General features: G+C 43.9%; 1 protein-coding gene and 1 pseudogene across 1 annotated transcript; both read left to right on the forward strand.

The window, feature by feature from the left end:
- The first annotated feature begins 8,817 nt into the window (after nt 1-8,817).
- LOC142143272 (myoneurin-like) lies at nt 8,818-15,405 on the forward strand (annotated as a pseudogene).
- LOC142142537 (uncharacterized) lies at nt 11,706-13,144 on the forward strand (the record flags this gene model as incomplete). Its single annotated transcript, XM_075200416.1, has 2 exons — nt 11,706-11,730; nt 11,778-13,144. Coding segments are annotated over exons 1-2 (1,392 nt in total), but the record flags the coding sequence as incomplete, so codon positions are not given.
- Nucleotides 15,406-15,796: the final 391 nt, after the last annotated feature.

The raw sequence follows: 15,796 nt of genomic DNA on the forward strand, positions 1-15,796 counted from the left end.
TCAGGGTTTTTAATATATATTGTGGTGACCCACTCCTCTACGCAGTCCAGGTACATTTATTGGTGCGAATCATACAAGTTGATGGTTTTCTTATTATATATATTGTGGTGACCCACTCCTCTACGCAGTCCAGATACATTTATTGGTGCGAATCATAAAAGTTCAGGGTTTTTAATATATATTGTGGTGACCCACTCCTCTACGCAGTCCAGGTACATTTATTGGTGCGAATCATACAAGTTGATGGTTTTCTTATTATATATATTGTGGTGACCCACTCCTCTACGCAGTCCAGAAAGATACCTTGTTGCAACGTTTTGGACTAATAAATATATTGTGAGGTGTTCAGAAAAACACTGTAAATTAGTGGAAATGCTTGTTATTGAATGTTATTGAGGTTACTAATAGCATAGGAGTGAAAATAAGCCCAAAAACTTGATTTTTAAACTTTTTATGTTTTTTCCAAAAAAAATCCGAATCCAAAACCTTAAATCCGAACCGAGACCTTTCGTCAAGTGTTTTGCGAGACAAATCCGAACCCCAAAAATAATGAAAATCCGGATCCAAAACACAAAACACGAGACCTCAAAAGTCGCCGGTGCACATCCCTATTATTTACTAAATATCATTCAGTCATGATAAGACATAAAGCTTCAACATGTACTGTATGTCAAACTGCTTGATCAAAGCAGAGGTCAGGGCAATAAGCGTTCAAGCAGGGTCCAGTAAACAAGCCAAGGGTCATAACAGGAGTCAAATAAAAATGGCAGAGTATCCATAGGAAACAGGTAGCAGGTCAGCAAGTGTGTGGCACAAACACTATAACTGGCAGGGAGATTAAGCCTTCCTTGCCTTATATACTGCAAGGAGCCAATCACTGTGCAGCTCATTAAATCAGCCACGGCTGATTACTAAACAATTTATACTGTATAATGGTAATATTACTGTGCATCAGATGTACTCAGCACTGATCCTGAAATATAATGGTAATATTAATGTGCATCACATGTACTCAGCACTGGACAGATCCTGAAATATAATGGTAATATTACTGTGTATCACATGTTCTCAGCACTGGACAGTTCCTGTACAGATGTACTCAGCACTGATTCTGAAGTATAAAGGTAATATTACTGTGTATCAGGTGTATTCAGCACTGATTCAGAAATATAATGGTAGTATTACTGTGTATCAGATGTACTCATCACTGAACAGTTCCTGAAATATAATGATAATATTACTGTGTATCAGGTGTACTCAGCACTGATCCTGAAATATAATGGTAATATTACTGTGCATCAGATGTATTCAGCACTGGACAAATTCTGAAATATAGTGGTAATATTACTGTGCACCAGGTGTACTCAGCACTGATCCTGAAATATAATGGTAATATTACTGTGTATCAGATGTAGTCTGCACTGGACAGTTCATAAAATATAATCGTAATATTACTGTGTATCAGATGTACTCAGCACTGATTCTGAAATATAATGGTAATATTACTGTGCATCATGTGTACTCAGCACTGGACAGTTCCTGAAATATAATGGTACTATTACTGTGTATCAGATGTACTCAGCACTGATCCTGAAATATAATGATAATATTACTGTGTATCAGATGTACTCATCACTGGCCAGTTCCTGATATATAATGGTAATATTACTGTGCATCAGATGTATTCAGCACTGGACAAATTCTGAAATGTAATGGTAATATTACTGTGCATCAGGTGTACTCAGCACTGGACAGATCCTGAAATATAATGGTAATGTTACTGTGTATCAGATGTACTCAGCACTGGACAAATTCTGAAATATAATGGTAATATTACTGTGCATCAGATGTACTCAGCACTGAACAGTTCCTGATATATAATGGTAATATTACTGTGCATCAGATGTATTCAGCACTGGACAAATTCTGAAATGTAATGGTAATATTACTGTGCATCAGATGTGCTCAGCACTGGACAGTTCCTGAAATATAATAGTACTATTAATGTGCATCAGATGTACTCAGCACTGATCCTGAAATATAATGGTAATATTACTGTTTTTCAGATGTACTCAGCGCTGGACAGTTTCTGCAATATAATGATAATATTACTGTGCATCAGATGTGCTCAGCACTGGACAGTTCCTGAAAAAGAATGGTAATATTACTGTGCACCAGGTGTACTCAGCACTGATCCTGAAATATAATGGTAATATTACTGTGTATCAGATGTACTCTGCACTGGACAGTTCATAAAATATAATCGTAATATTACTGTGTATCAGATGTACTCAGCACTGATTCTGAAATATAATGGTAATATTACTGTGCATCATGTGTACTCAGCACTGGACAGTTCCTGAAATATAATGGTAATATTACTGTGTATCAGATGTACTCAGCACTGATCCTGAAATATAATTATAATATTACTGTGCATCATGTGTACTCAGCACTGGACAGATCCTGAAATATAATGGTACTATTACTGTGTATCAGATGTACTCAGCACTGATCCTGAAATATAATGATAATATTACTGTGTTTTAGATATACTCAGCACTGGACAGTTCCTGAAATATAGTGGGATTATTAGTGTGCATCAGATGTACTCAGTACTAGACAGTTCCTGAAATATAATGTTAATATTACTGTGTGTCAGATGTACTCAGCGCTAATCCTGAAATATAATGGTAATATTACTGTGTATCAGATGTTCTTGATCAGATGGATTTGTCCATTACTGAGTACATCTTATACACAGTAATATTACCATTATATTTCAGGATCTGTCCAGTGCTGAGTACATCTGATGCACACTAATATTTCCATTATTTTTCAGGATCTTTCCAGTGCTGAGTACATCTGATACACAGTAATATTACCAATATATTTTAGGAACTGTCCAGTGCTGAGTATATCTGATGAACAGTAATATTACCATTATATTTTAGGATCTGTCCAGTGCTGAGTACATCTGATGAACAGTAATATTACCATTATACTTCAGGATCTGTCCAGTGCTGAGTACATCTTGTGGAAATAATTATTCACAATAATCCATATTATTCCAATAAATGTTCAATATATACACGAATACATTACCAAGCACAGAAAATATTATGATTTAGTACTTGCACTTTAAGAAATGGTTTACTAATCTTAAGCAAGGTCAATATGACTTCAGCTGGTAACAAACAACATAATAAATAATGAGACCAATCTCATGAAGAGAATTGCAGGATACAGGCTTTTAATACAGCAATAAGGAGTATATCCAGGATGGGGGTTAGACATACAAAAATGACAGCACAATAAGTCTGATAAAGCCAGATAAAGAATTTGTGTGACATCTGGTCAATGTCTAATGAATTGTGGAACTTTATCATAATTGCTGAGACAAACATTATACGTAATTAAGAAGATTCTTGATTTTTTTTTTAAATATGATTATGTTTTTGGATATAAAAGATATGTATGCTAATAACAGACTCTGTACCTTATAAAATGCCAGCTGACTCTGATACCTGTATGACAATCACACTGTAACCTGAACTGAATAAACAACTACTTTGCATCCAAGACCGTTCATTGCCGTTTGTCCATATCGCTCCAATACAACAATCTGATGCACTGTATTATCACCATTATATTCAGGATCTGTCCAGTGCTGAGTATATCTGATGCACAGTAATATTACCATTATATTTCAGGATCGGTGCTGAGTACATCTGATGCACAGTAATATTACCATTATATTTCAGGATCGGTGCTGAGTATATCTGATGCACAGTATTATCACCATTATATTCAGGATCTGTCCAGTGCTGAGTACATCTGATGCACAGTAATATTACCATTATTTTTCAGGATCTGTCCAGTGCCGAGTACATCTGATGCACAGTAATATTACCATTATATTTCAGGATCGGTGCTGAGTACATCTGATGCACAGTATTATCACCATTATATTTCAGGATCGGTGCTGAGTACATCTGATACACAGTATTATCACCATTATATTTCAGGATCGGTGCTGAGTACATCTGATACACAGTATTATCACCATTATATTTCAGGATCGGTGCTGAGTATATCTGATGCACAGTATTATCACCATTATATTCAGGATCTGTCCAGTGCTGAGTACATCTGATGCACAGTAATATTACCATTATATTTCAGGATCTGTCCAGTGCTGAGTACATCTGATGCACAGTAATATTACCATTATATTTCAGGATCGGTGCTGAGTACATCTGATGCACAGTATTATCACCATTATATTTCAGGATCGGTGCTGAGTACATCTGATACACAGTATTATCACCATTATATTTCAGGATCGGTGCTGAGTACATCTGATACACAGTATTATCACCATTATATTTCAGGATCGGTGCTGAGTACATCTGATGCACAGTATTATCACCATTATATTTCAGGATCGGTGCTGAGTATATCTGATGCACAGTAATATTACCATTATATTTCAGGATCGGTGCTGAGTACATCTGATGCACAGTAATATTACCATTATATTTCAGGATCGGTGCTGAGTACATCTGATACACAGTATTATCACCATTATATTTCAGGATCGGTGCTGAGTACATCTGATGCACAGTAATATTACCATTATATTCAGGATCTGTCCAGTGCTGAGTACATCTGATGCACTCCCCACTGTCACCCCCGGCAACCACAAACCACTCCCCACTGTCACCCCTGGCAACCACCAACCACTCCCCACTGTCATCCACGGCAACCACCAACCACTCCCCACTGTCACCCCCGGCAACCACCAACCACTCCAAACTGTCACCCCCGGCAACCACCAACCACTCCCCACTGTCGTCCCCGGCAACCACCAACCACTCCCCACTGTCACCCCTGGCAACCACCAACCACTCCTAACTGTCACCCCTGGCAACCACCAACCACTCCTAACTGTCACCCCCGGCAACCACCAACCACTCCCCACTGTCACCCCTGGCCACCACCAACCACTCCTAACTGTCACCCCTGGCAACCACCAACCACTCCTAACTGTCACCCCCGGCAACCACTCCAAACTGTCACCCCCGGCAACCACCAACCACTCCCCACTGTCACCCCTGGCAACCACCAACCACTCCTAACTGTAACCCCCGGCAACCACCAACCACTCCTAACTGTCACCCCCGGCAACCACCAACCACTCCCCACTGTCACCCCTGGCAACCACCAACCACTCCCAACTGTCACTTCTCCCTCCAGGAATGTTTTAAAAAAAAAAAAAAAAATCTTTATGAACACTTATAACAATTAATAAATTAAATTAACAAATTAAACACATATAGATACACCCCAGAGTACTCAGGTTTTGGGGTATCACACACCATCATTTTACACACGCTGAACATTACTACAGAGCTATAACCATGACTGTGAGGACAATACCCAGAATCCCCCGCTGCAGCAGGAGCTCTGTATACTGTGTGACTATGAGGACATTACCCGGAATCCCCCGCTGCAGCGGGAGCTCTGTATATTGTGTGAATATAAGGTCATTACCCAAAATCCCCTGCTGCAGCTGGAGCTCTGTATACTGTGTGATTATGATGCCATTACCCACCTATGTCATAATCCCCAGCTGCAGCAGTAGCTCTATATAAAGTGTGTTTATAACATCATTCAGTCACTAGTCTCCACTGACTGGAAAACCAAGCCATAATGGTACTGCCTTCCAACACCAATCCTCCTGTCCCCCTACCACGACCCCGTCCCCCTGCTCACCCTCTCTACCGCCTCCGCCCTCCTCCTCTTCACCCCCTGCTCCCCCCTCCTCACCCCCTGCACAAAAACCTCCCTCTTCCTCCTTACCCCCTTCACCCCCTGCACCCCCCTCTTCCTCACCCCATTTACCACCGCCCCCCTCCTCCCCTGTACCCCCCACCGCCCCCTCCCCTGTACATGCCTCCTCCCCTGTATCTCCCTCCTCCCCTCTATCTCCCTCCTCCCCTGTACCTCCCTCCTTCCAAGTACCCCCCTCTTCCCCCTCTCCCGCGCCCCACTCCCGTGTATCCCCCTCCTCCATTCTATCCCCCTCCTCCACCTATCCCACGTCGCCGTCAGCCCCCTCCTCTTCCTCCCCACCCCATGCCTAAATACCCCCCTCCTCCTCTTCCTCCTCACCACCTGTGTAACCTCCCCCCTCCCCTTCCTCCTCGCCCCCCTGTGTCTGTCTAATAGCCTTAACGAAGACGAGAAGCCCGACAGACTTCAGACCTATATGAAAATTCCGATTGCAGGAGAATACTAATGTTTATATTCCATTCGTTTTTTCCTGTAATCAGAATTTTCGTGTAGGTCTGAAGCCTGTCGGTCTTCTCGTCTTCATTAAGACGTACCCAACCCCCCACAGCCCCCTCCTCCTCACCCCCAGCAACTTCTGTTCACACCTCCTCCCCCTCACACCCTCCTCCTCTCTCCCTCACACCCTCCTCCTCTCCCCCTCACACCCTCCTCCTCTCCCCCTCACACCCTCCTCCTCTCCCCCACACTCCCTCCTCCTCTCCCTCCTCCTCTCCCCCTCACACCCTCCTCCTCTCCCCCTCACACCCTCCTCCTCTCTCCCTCACTCCCTCCTACACTCCCCCTCACTCCCTCCTCCTCTCCCCCACACTCCCTCCTCCTCTCCCCCTCACACCCTCCTCCTCTCCCCCACACTCCCTCCTCCCCTCCCCCTCACACCCTCCTCCTATCCCCCACACTCCCTCCTCCCCTCCCCCTCACACCCTCCTCCTCTCCCCCACACTCCCTCCTCCTCTCCCCCTCACACCCTCCTCCTCTCCCCCACACTCCCTCCTTCTCTCCCCCTCACACCCTCCTCCTATCCCCCACACTCCCTCCTCCTCTCCCCCTCACTCCCTCCTCCTCTCCCCCACACACCCTCCTCCTCTCCCCCTTTACACCCTCCTCTCCCCCTCACTCCCTCCTCCTCTCCCCCTCACTCCCTCCTCCTCCTCCTCCTTGTCCCCGGGCCCACAGGCCCCTCCTCTACACCCCAACACTCCCTCAAATGGAGTAAGATCCCTGAACAACTGTGATCTTGGTAAGTATTGTAGATAACAACAGATTTGTGAAAATTCAAAAACAGTGGATTGTGATATACTGTACTTTTACGACAAAGGGGCAAATTTATCAAGCTGTGGGTTTGAAAAAGTGTAGATGTTGCCTATAGCAACCAATCAGATTCTAGTTATCATTTATTTAGTACATTCTACAGAATGACAGCTAGAATCTGATTCCCTTTGAAAGTCTGAAAAGAGGGTGGGAAAACTCTATTTATATTGCGAGGAATCGGAGGTGGGGATATAAATCCCCAGATATTTTATCTTTTTTGTTCACCAATTGCATTTGTAGTATTGCGGATACTCCTCTGTATGCAGGATATGCTAGGAGGCTTTTTTTAAATTTCCTGGTGACAGTAAAACTAATAGAACTACATGATTATTTTACTTTAAAGAAAATGTCCACGTTTGGACACCCTCCTCTCAGAGGTCCTTCACCTGGTCCCTCAGACTTTCCCTGAAGGATCTCAGCCATGAAAGACCATTTACAGCGCTGGGGTTGAGTGTAGTGAAGGTGACACCGGATTGGACGGCTGTTACACATTTTGGTGCCACCTTCACTACACATCGTCCAACCACACTTGTTTGAAAGTTACTCCATGTCCAAAGTAATAAAGTCTCAATGATTTCTTACTGTAATATGAGATTAGTGGTTCGGCTAATAGAGGAGGGATCCCAATGTAAGTGCTACATGTCAGGATAGGCAGGAATGTTGGGGTATCTAAAGTAGATGGAATGTGAAGGATTATCTTTTAGAACATTTATATTTGTTATTGAACAGTGACAATCAGGGTTATGGGTGTGAATAGCCATGTGAGGAAGACTTAACAGAAGTGGTGAATGTGCATTTGATTAGGGCTCCAGCCCCTTATTATGTTTAATCTACAACTCTTGCTCATCCAGTATATTTTATTGGATAGCGATTGACCAACCTGTAGCCAAGTCAGATGATAGGAGTGGGAGGCAGTGAGCTGTCCACTGGTGTGTTAGTGAGGACAAGGCTCCTAGTGACAAGGGCAGTGTTATAATGTGGGAGGGAGAATAGAGCAAGCAGGTCGCTACAGTCATATCATAGAAGGTGCAAGGTCACAACAACACAGAATAGTCATTTAAGTATCTTATCAAATTTCTGTGTGAAGATTGTGGTTGCAAACGTCTATTGAAAAAAGTTAATGTATCCAACTTGTTTCTGTCTAAAGCTAGGTAAACACTACAGAAATTTCGACCAACTTTTTATGCCGAGCGATTTTACATGCGATCGATGGTCCGATCGCTCGGTCCATGGACTGCATACACACTAGCCTTGTTTAGGACGATAAAGGGAAGAGCGGACGTCCCTTTAGCGACTTTTTACAGCCATGTTGTCGTGAGCAATGACTGTAATTTCGTACTCACTGTTGTGGATCGGTCAGAAGTTTATACACACTACACAGCGGAAACGAGATTGGAACGAAAATATTAAACGGTACGACCAACCAAATGAGGCGACAATCGTCCATTTGGGCAGACTTTCGACCATCGTGTCACTGCACACACTGACCCCACTTTTGAACGAGCGGTCGTATGTCGGCTGATTGAGCCGATTATTGGCCGAAAACAGTGTAGTGTGTACCCAGCTTAATTCAGATGTAATATAGAAGAAATATGTATGGCTGCAGAATACTTTAGGCTAGAAACAGTTGCGCTGACATGCAGAAGTAAAATGGACTCTGTTATAGTGGGAAAAACCTGTGTCACAGATGCGCCTCTTGCAGAGGGTTGTCGAGACACAAATGAACAGTCTCCTTTTCTGCATCTTGAAGGTACAGGTCTTGCAAACAAAACAGAAGCTATATGTTCAGCCAAAATAGTTGTACATTTAAAAGCTCCTAGGAGCAAAAAAATGGAAAAGGACAATGCGCTCTCATCAAAAAGTTCCAAAAACTGTAATTGAGCAGCAGAATCCTGTTTCCAGTCCTCCCCCAGACGTCTGCCTGGATATAAATAAACTGACAGACATGTTAGTAAACCAAGTTCACTCTGGATAAGGATAACTGCTTACTGCCATTCACAACTGCACTAACCTGTGAAAGCCTTGTAACGGAAGATAGTGTTACACAATCTGCTGGTGTGAAGCGGAAACATGCCAAGTCCCAGCAAAACGGTGCTCTGAAAGAGCCCTGCATGGCTAATATTGTGAGTGCAACCAACGTGTGCAAGATGGAAGGTTTGGTGAAAGACCTGGACCAGAAATACTTTAAGAATAAACCTACGTGCAATACTTGTGGTAATGTCTTCTCAGAAGCCAGCAGTCTGCGGCGACACATGCGGATCCACAAAGGCGTTAAACCTCACGTGTGTCATTTATGTGGAAAACACATGTGCGGACCCATACAGGTAAAACACTGGAGCTTATTTAATGTCATTTGCTGTAACCCATAGCAATCAGATTCTGAATGTCATTGTTCTGGTGCAGATTTGCAAATGAAAGGTAACATCGTATTGTTTTCTATGGTAACAACATATTTGTGCACATAGACAAGTTTTTATGTCCAGACATTTTTTTATCACTACTTGACAAAATGTCATCAGCATAGTAGGAGCAAACGTTACTGATGTCTGTTCCTTTGCTGTACAAGCTTTTTTCTCTATAGTAGTTTATCCACTTTTTCTTCAGCAGAAGGATATAAAGTACATAAAACTGAAACACACGTTGCTTCCATGACCGTTCACCTAAGGGGAGCAGAGGAGCTGGAGGCTGAACAGTGGAACTGGCAGAGGGTGTGTTGAAGGGACAGTAGAGTAGGTTGAGTTAGGTGAGAATATTGGGCTGGGAGAAAGAGGAAGAGGGGAGGAGAGTGCAGAGAAGGAGATGGTGCATTGTGGTTAGACATGAAGAGTAATTAGCATAGTGTGGGTACAACCACATGGTAATACTGATGAACATCTAATGATATTAAATATTATTACGACAAATTGCCTATTTGAAAAACAATGTCATGTCTATATATTTATTTGTTGAGTAAAGCAAGGGGTCTCACATGTGTAAGAAATTAGTGATCAAAACTATATTTCTTCAAAATGGAAATAAAATGTTATATCATAGTGATATATTATAGCCACTGGGCGGCTCTGCTCGTTTGCTATTCCATTTAATCTCAGGCAATGATGTGGCAATGCACAGTGCAGATAGGGAGGGATATAACATTACCTATGCATAATAGTTTACTCCCCATTATCTTACATATTTATAGATACAATATGAAAATTAATATCTGCTTTGCACACTGCTGCGGCCAGCCTACACCTTCTATATATAACATGCTGGTGCTGTTACCTGCTAACGTTCTCCAACACCATTTATTGTCCCTGAGCCGCATCCTTGGGGTATTGGTTTTTAGTGATTCTAAGATGTAACCAGGGAACCATTCATGTTGTTGTTAATGGATTTTTTTGAATTGTTACACAGTATTCCAGCTTTACTGGATGTTTCTATTGTTTAATTTGTCAGGAGAAAAGCCAAACCGGTGCAAACTGTGCGATAAAGGGTTTGCTCAGAAATGCCAGTTGGTCTTTCATAGTGTAATGGATCATGGAGAGGAGAAACCATATACATGTGATGTGTGTGATCTACAGTTTGCAACCTCCAGTAATTTATAAATTCATAGAGGGTCAGTAAATTACCCCAGGAGACGTTTGTTAAAAAATAAAAACGTGTTGTTTTTTTTCTTCCACTTTACAGGATTCTCCACTTAAAACATATTGTATCATAGCATAATACATGTGGGGCTGTAGTCTGTGTGTATTCTTGTTTGTTGTCCTCTCTCTGGGATTCTGATGTTTGGAGGAACAAGTCTTTGTTACTTGGTGTATACAGTGTGTCTTCCATTGTGCTTGAAGCTGACAAGAAGTTATGCTGCATGTGTGTAAATTGAGGAACTTCAATAAACTTACTGATATCAAAATTACTACTCTGTTGGATCCATTCAACAACGTCCACTGCTTACTAATGCAGCAGCCTGTTAGTGTTACATAACAAACTGACAAGTTCAAACCCTGCCCTTGAAAGCTCCCCTCCATAAATGTACGAACACGCCACACGCATTCTGTGCACTATGCACTGTCCGGCAGCAGGGTGATCGCGCCACAACATATTATTTTCTTTTTTATAACCATATTCCACCTATATTACATTATGAAGCTGGCAGAGACCCTCTTTAATGCTAAGTAATGCTTTGCTCCTTTCTTTCAGAAAGCACACAGGAGAGAAGCCGTATGTCTGTGACAGATGTAGTCAGAGGTTTGCACAGAGGAGCACCCTGACGTACCCCATCCGCCGGCACACAGGAGAGAAGCCGTATGTCTGTGACAGATGTGGTCAGAGGTTTGCACAGGCCAGCACCCTGACGTACCACGTCCGCCGGCACACAGGAGAGAAGCCGTATGTCTGTGACAGATGTGGTCAGAGGTTTGCACAGGCCAGCACCCTGACGTACCACGTCCGCCGGCACACAGGAGAGAAGCCGTATGTCTGTGACAGATGTGGTCAGAGGTTGGCACAGACCAGCACCCTGACGTACCACGTCCGCCGGCACACAGGAGAGAAGCTATATGTCTGTGACAGATGTGGTCAGAGGTTGGCACAGACCAGCACCCTGACGTACCACGTCCGCCGGCACACAGGAGAGAAGCTATATGTCTGTGACAGATGTGGTCAGAGGTTGGCACAGACCAGCACCCTGACGTACCACGTCCACCGGCACACAGGAGAGAAGCCGTATGTCTGTGACAGATGTGGTCAGAGGTTTGCACAGGCCAGCACCCTGACGTACCACGTCCGCCGGCACACAGGAGAGAAGCCGTATGTCTGTGACAGATGTGGTCAGAGGTTTGCACAGGCCAGCACCCTGACGTACCACGTCCGCCGGCACACAGGAGAGAAGCCGTATGTCTGTGACAGATGTGGTCAGAGGTTGGCACAGACCAGCACGCTGACGTACCACGTCCGCCGGCACACAGGAGAGAAGCTATATGTCTGTGACAGATGTGGTCAGAGGTTGGCACAGACCAGCACCCTGACGTACCACGTCCGCCGGCACACAGGAGAGAAGCCGTATGAATGTAACAGATGTAGTCAGAGGTTTGCACAGACCAGCACCCTGACGTACCACGTCCACCGGCACACAGGAGAGAAGCCGTATGTCTGTGACAGATGTGGTCAGAGGTTTGCACAGGCCAGCACCCTGACGTACCACGTCCGCCGGCACACAGGAGAGAAGCCGTATGTCTGTGACAGATGTGGTCAGAGGTTGGCACAGACCGGCACCCTGACGTACCACGTCCGCCGGCACACAGGAGAGAAGCCGTATGTCTGTGACAGATGTGGTCAGGGGTTTGCACAGGCCAGCACCCTGACGTACCACGTCCGCCGGCACACAGGAGAGAAGCTGTATGTCTGTAACTTATGTGGTCAGAGGTTGGCACAGACCAGCACCCTGACGTACCACGTCCGCCGGCACACAGGAGAGAAGCCATATGTCTGTAACAGATGTGGTCAGAGGTTGGCACAGACCAGCACCCTGACGTACCACGTCCACCGGCACACAGGAGAGAAGCCGTATGTCTGTGACAGATGTGGTCAGAGGTTTGCACAGAGGAGCACCCTGACGTACCACGTCCGCCGGCACACAGGAGAGAAGCCGTATGTCTGTGACAGATGTGGTCAGAGGTCGGCACAGACCAGCACCCTGACGTACCACGTCCGCCGGCACACAGGAGAGAAGCCGTATGTCTGTGACAGATGTAGTCAGAGGTTTGCACAGACCAGCACCCTGACGTACCACGTCCGCCGGCACACAGGAGAGAAGCCGTATGTCTGTGACAGATGTAGTCAGAGGTTTGCACAGGCCAGCACCCTGACGTACCACGTCCACCGGCACACAGGAGAGAAGCCGTATGTCTGTGACACATGTAGTCAGAGGTTTGCACAGACCAGCACCCTGATGTACCACGTCCGCTGTCACACAGGAGAGAAGCCGTATGTCTGTGACAGATGTAGTCAGAGGTTTGCACAGACCAGCACCCTGACGTACCACGTCCGCCGGCACACAGGAGAGAAGCCGTATGTCTGTGACACCTGTGGGAAAGTGTTTGCTGTCTCCAGTTCTCTAATTACTCATGCATGAAAGCATACAGGTAACAGAAACGATATGGGCCACAATGCTTACTGATCTTAGTATGCACAGGGTGGGGGGGGGGGGGGACACTCCTTAGCAGAACCATTACCAGCACTGAACTATCCATTTCGCTTGCTCCTCTCTGTGGGTCAGCACAGACTTCTTCTGGGTTGGATAACTACATATTATAAGTAGAACATACTTTTATAATGAATGACATTTTTAGTTAAAAGTAAAGGTGGAACTTTTTTATGAAAATCCTGCACCTGTCCCTGATTAGGAATCTGTCTGATAGAATAACCACAAAGTTATAACTATCCACTGCCTGGGTGGATCATCCTTTTGCATTACTTTGGTAGCCAGGGAAACTAACCAGCTGGCAACTATGGCCAGGAACAGCCCCCTCTGCCTCATACCTCCAAGCCTGCATTGATTGACAGTCCCGGTGCTATTGCAGGTTACAGTGCTCTGTAACTGTCAGCTTTACGTCTTATTTGTAAACAGGGCATTGGTTGTTACTAAAGACTACTTCTGTGAAATAAATACAGCTCCGATCCTCCAGCAAACAGTTGTTTCTGCTCTCCCTGTTGTCAGATGACTTGGTCCAGCCATCCCTATTAGGTAGTGTGAAGTCCCCCACTGAAATGCTACATGGGGCTCACCACCTAAATAGAGAGGGCTGTACCAAACTTGACAACACATATTAATTGCTACCAGGAGTATAAAACCATAATTGTTGTTTAGGAACATATCTTAAACTGTTTAATCTTCTATTGTATTGAGGAAACACTTAGAGCTTTGCACTACATTCTATCCTGTTACATCATGGGGCAAACTAGGGATCATTGCCCCATATGGGACTTTTCAGAAAGAGCTCCAACGACTCTTATACTAAGGCCAGGAGCAGGCGTGTTCACAGTAATGTATCTCCTGTTCCCTGTAATGCTGGGTAACCTACAGTAGTATGTAAGTAGTATCCTAGTGTTCTACAGGCAAGGAAGGGTGTGAAGGGCACCAGTCTAGAAGCCACTGGTCCTGCACATACCCCACACACTGACATTACAAATCGTAGCAGTGGGTCAATTTCTTTCATTGTTACTACGTCCAGTCCCCATTCCATTGTGTCTTAGAACTATAGCTGACATCTGGCATATTGATACATCAGTCAGGCTCTATGATCCACTAGATGTGAGTGACATTTCTTAAATCTTTATTATATTCAGTAAGTAAAAAAAACTGTTCACAAGCAGGGAAAGAACCCATCACTATCTTACAATTTATTACTTTTTTTTTTTTTTTTTAAAAATTCACTTTTTTTTTTATACAGTTTTTTTGAACATTCTGATCTTTAAGTGGTAAATCTGCCAGGAGCTAATGTTTGGGAGCACCCCTTCTTATCACCAGGAATAGCAGAATAGTACACGATTAGTGTAATACCTAATTAATTATTTGGTAGACTACTGCTTACAAAGAAAAATCCTATTCTTGTGCGGCTAAAACCAATGTTACAGTTTTTAACATCGCTATGTCTATACAGAGCAGGTTCTGCACAAACTGACCAACCTCGCTATTAATTATAATAATCCACTGGTGGATGTCAATGCCATTATACATCTCAGGCTGGTGTTTGGAGGTTCTTGAGCGTTCAGTTGATGTACTGTTTGTGTAGCATATGCTGTACTTGTGCTAAGGGGAGAAAATGAAAGGTTGTTGGAGGTGGAGAGATGGAGTACAGGGAGCTGTGATTTCAGTGGACATGTAATTTGGATTCACATAATAAAGTACAGTAAGATACAAGAGTTTTCTCACAATGTATTGCAGGAAGTGAAGAGACAGATGAAACAGAAGCAGCTGATTGTGCACATAAGGAGGAGGACACAGAGAAGAACGGTCCAGTACCAGATAACCTTAATCTGAAGCCATCAGAGCTGTTCTTACCTCTCACTCTTCACATTGGTCCTGAAGACCATCAGATGATGCTGCCAGTGACAGATAATCAGTGTTTATCTTCTGAGACCTTACTAAGGACATCCACAAACAGCTACTCAGAGCCACAGTCCATATTTCTACAGCAGATGTACTGACAAAGGACGATGACGGCAGCAATGACAAACTGAATCCCTGTAGGGTAAGAAGAAGATGGAGTTTTAAAGCTGCAATTTATCCTTTGATCTGTGATGTAGAAGGAAGATTTGCCCTAATATATTATATTTTTACTTGCAAGATTTTACCAGCATCTTTTGGCCGTATGCTGAGGTTATTTATTAGTGAATGAATAATTGATTACAGCAATGTGTTATTGTTATTAAATCTGTGTTTTGGAATCATACTGATGGCATCGGACAATCTTTATTGGTAACAATAGTTACAGACATAACACTACCATATTAGTTGTGGGTGCAGTTGTTACAGGCCCCATGGCTGGGTGAGAGGTCCACCTTCTCTGTCAAAGCCCCGTACAGCAATAGTGGGGCTACAAACAATTTCTCGCCCTCTACGTCAGCGTTTCTCAACCTGTGGGTCGCG

The sequence above is a fragment of the Mixophyes fleayi genome, chromosome 3 (assembly GCF_038048845.1).
Source record: "Mixophyes fleayi isolate aMixFle1 chromosome 3, aMixFle1.hap1, whole genome shotgun sequence".
In the NCBI taxonomy this organism is placed as follows: Eukaryota; Metazoa; Chordata; class Amphibia; order Anura; family Limnodynastidae; genus Mixophyes; species Mixophyes fleayi.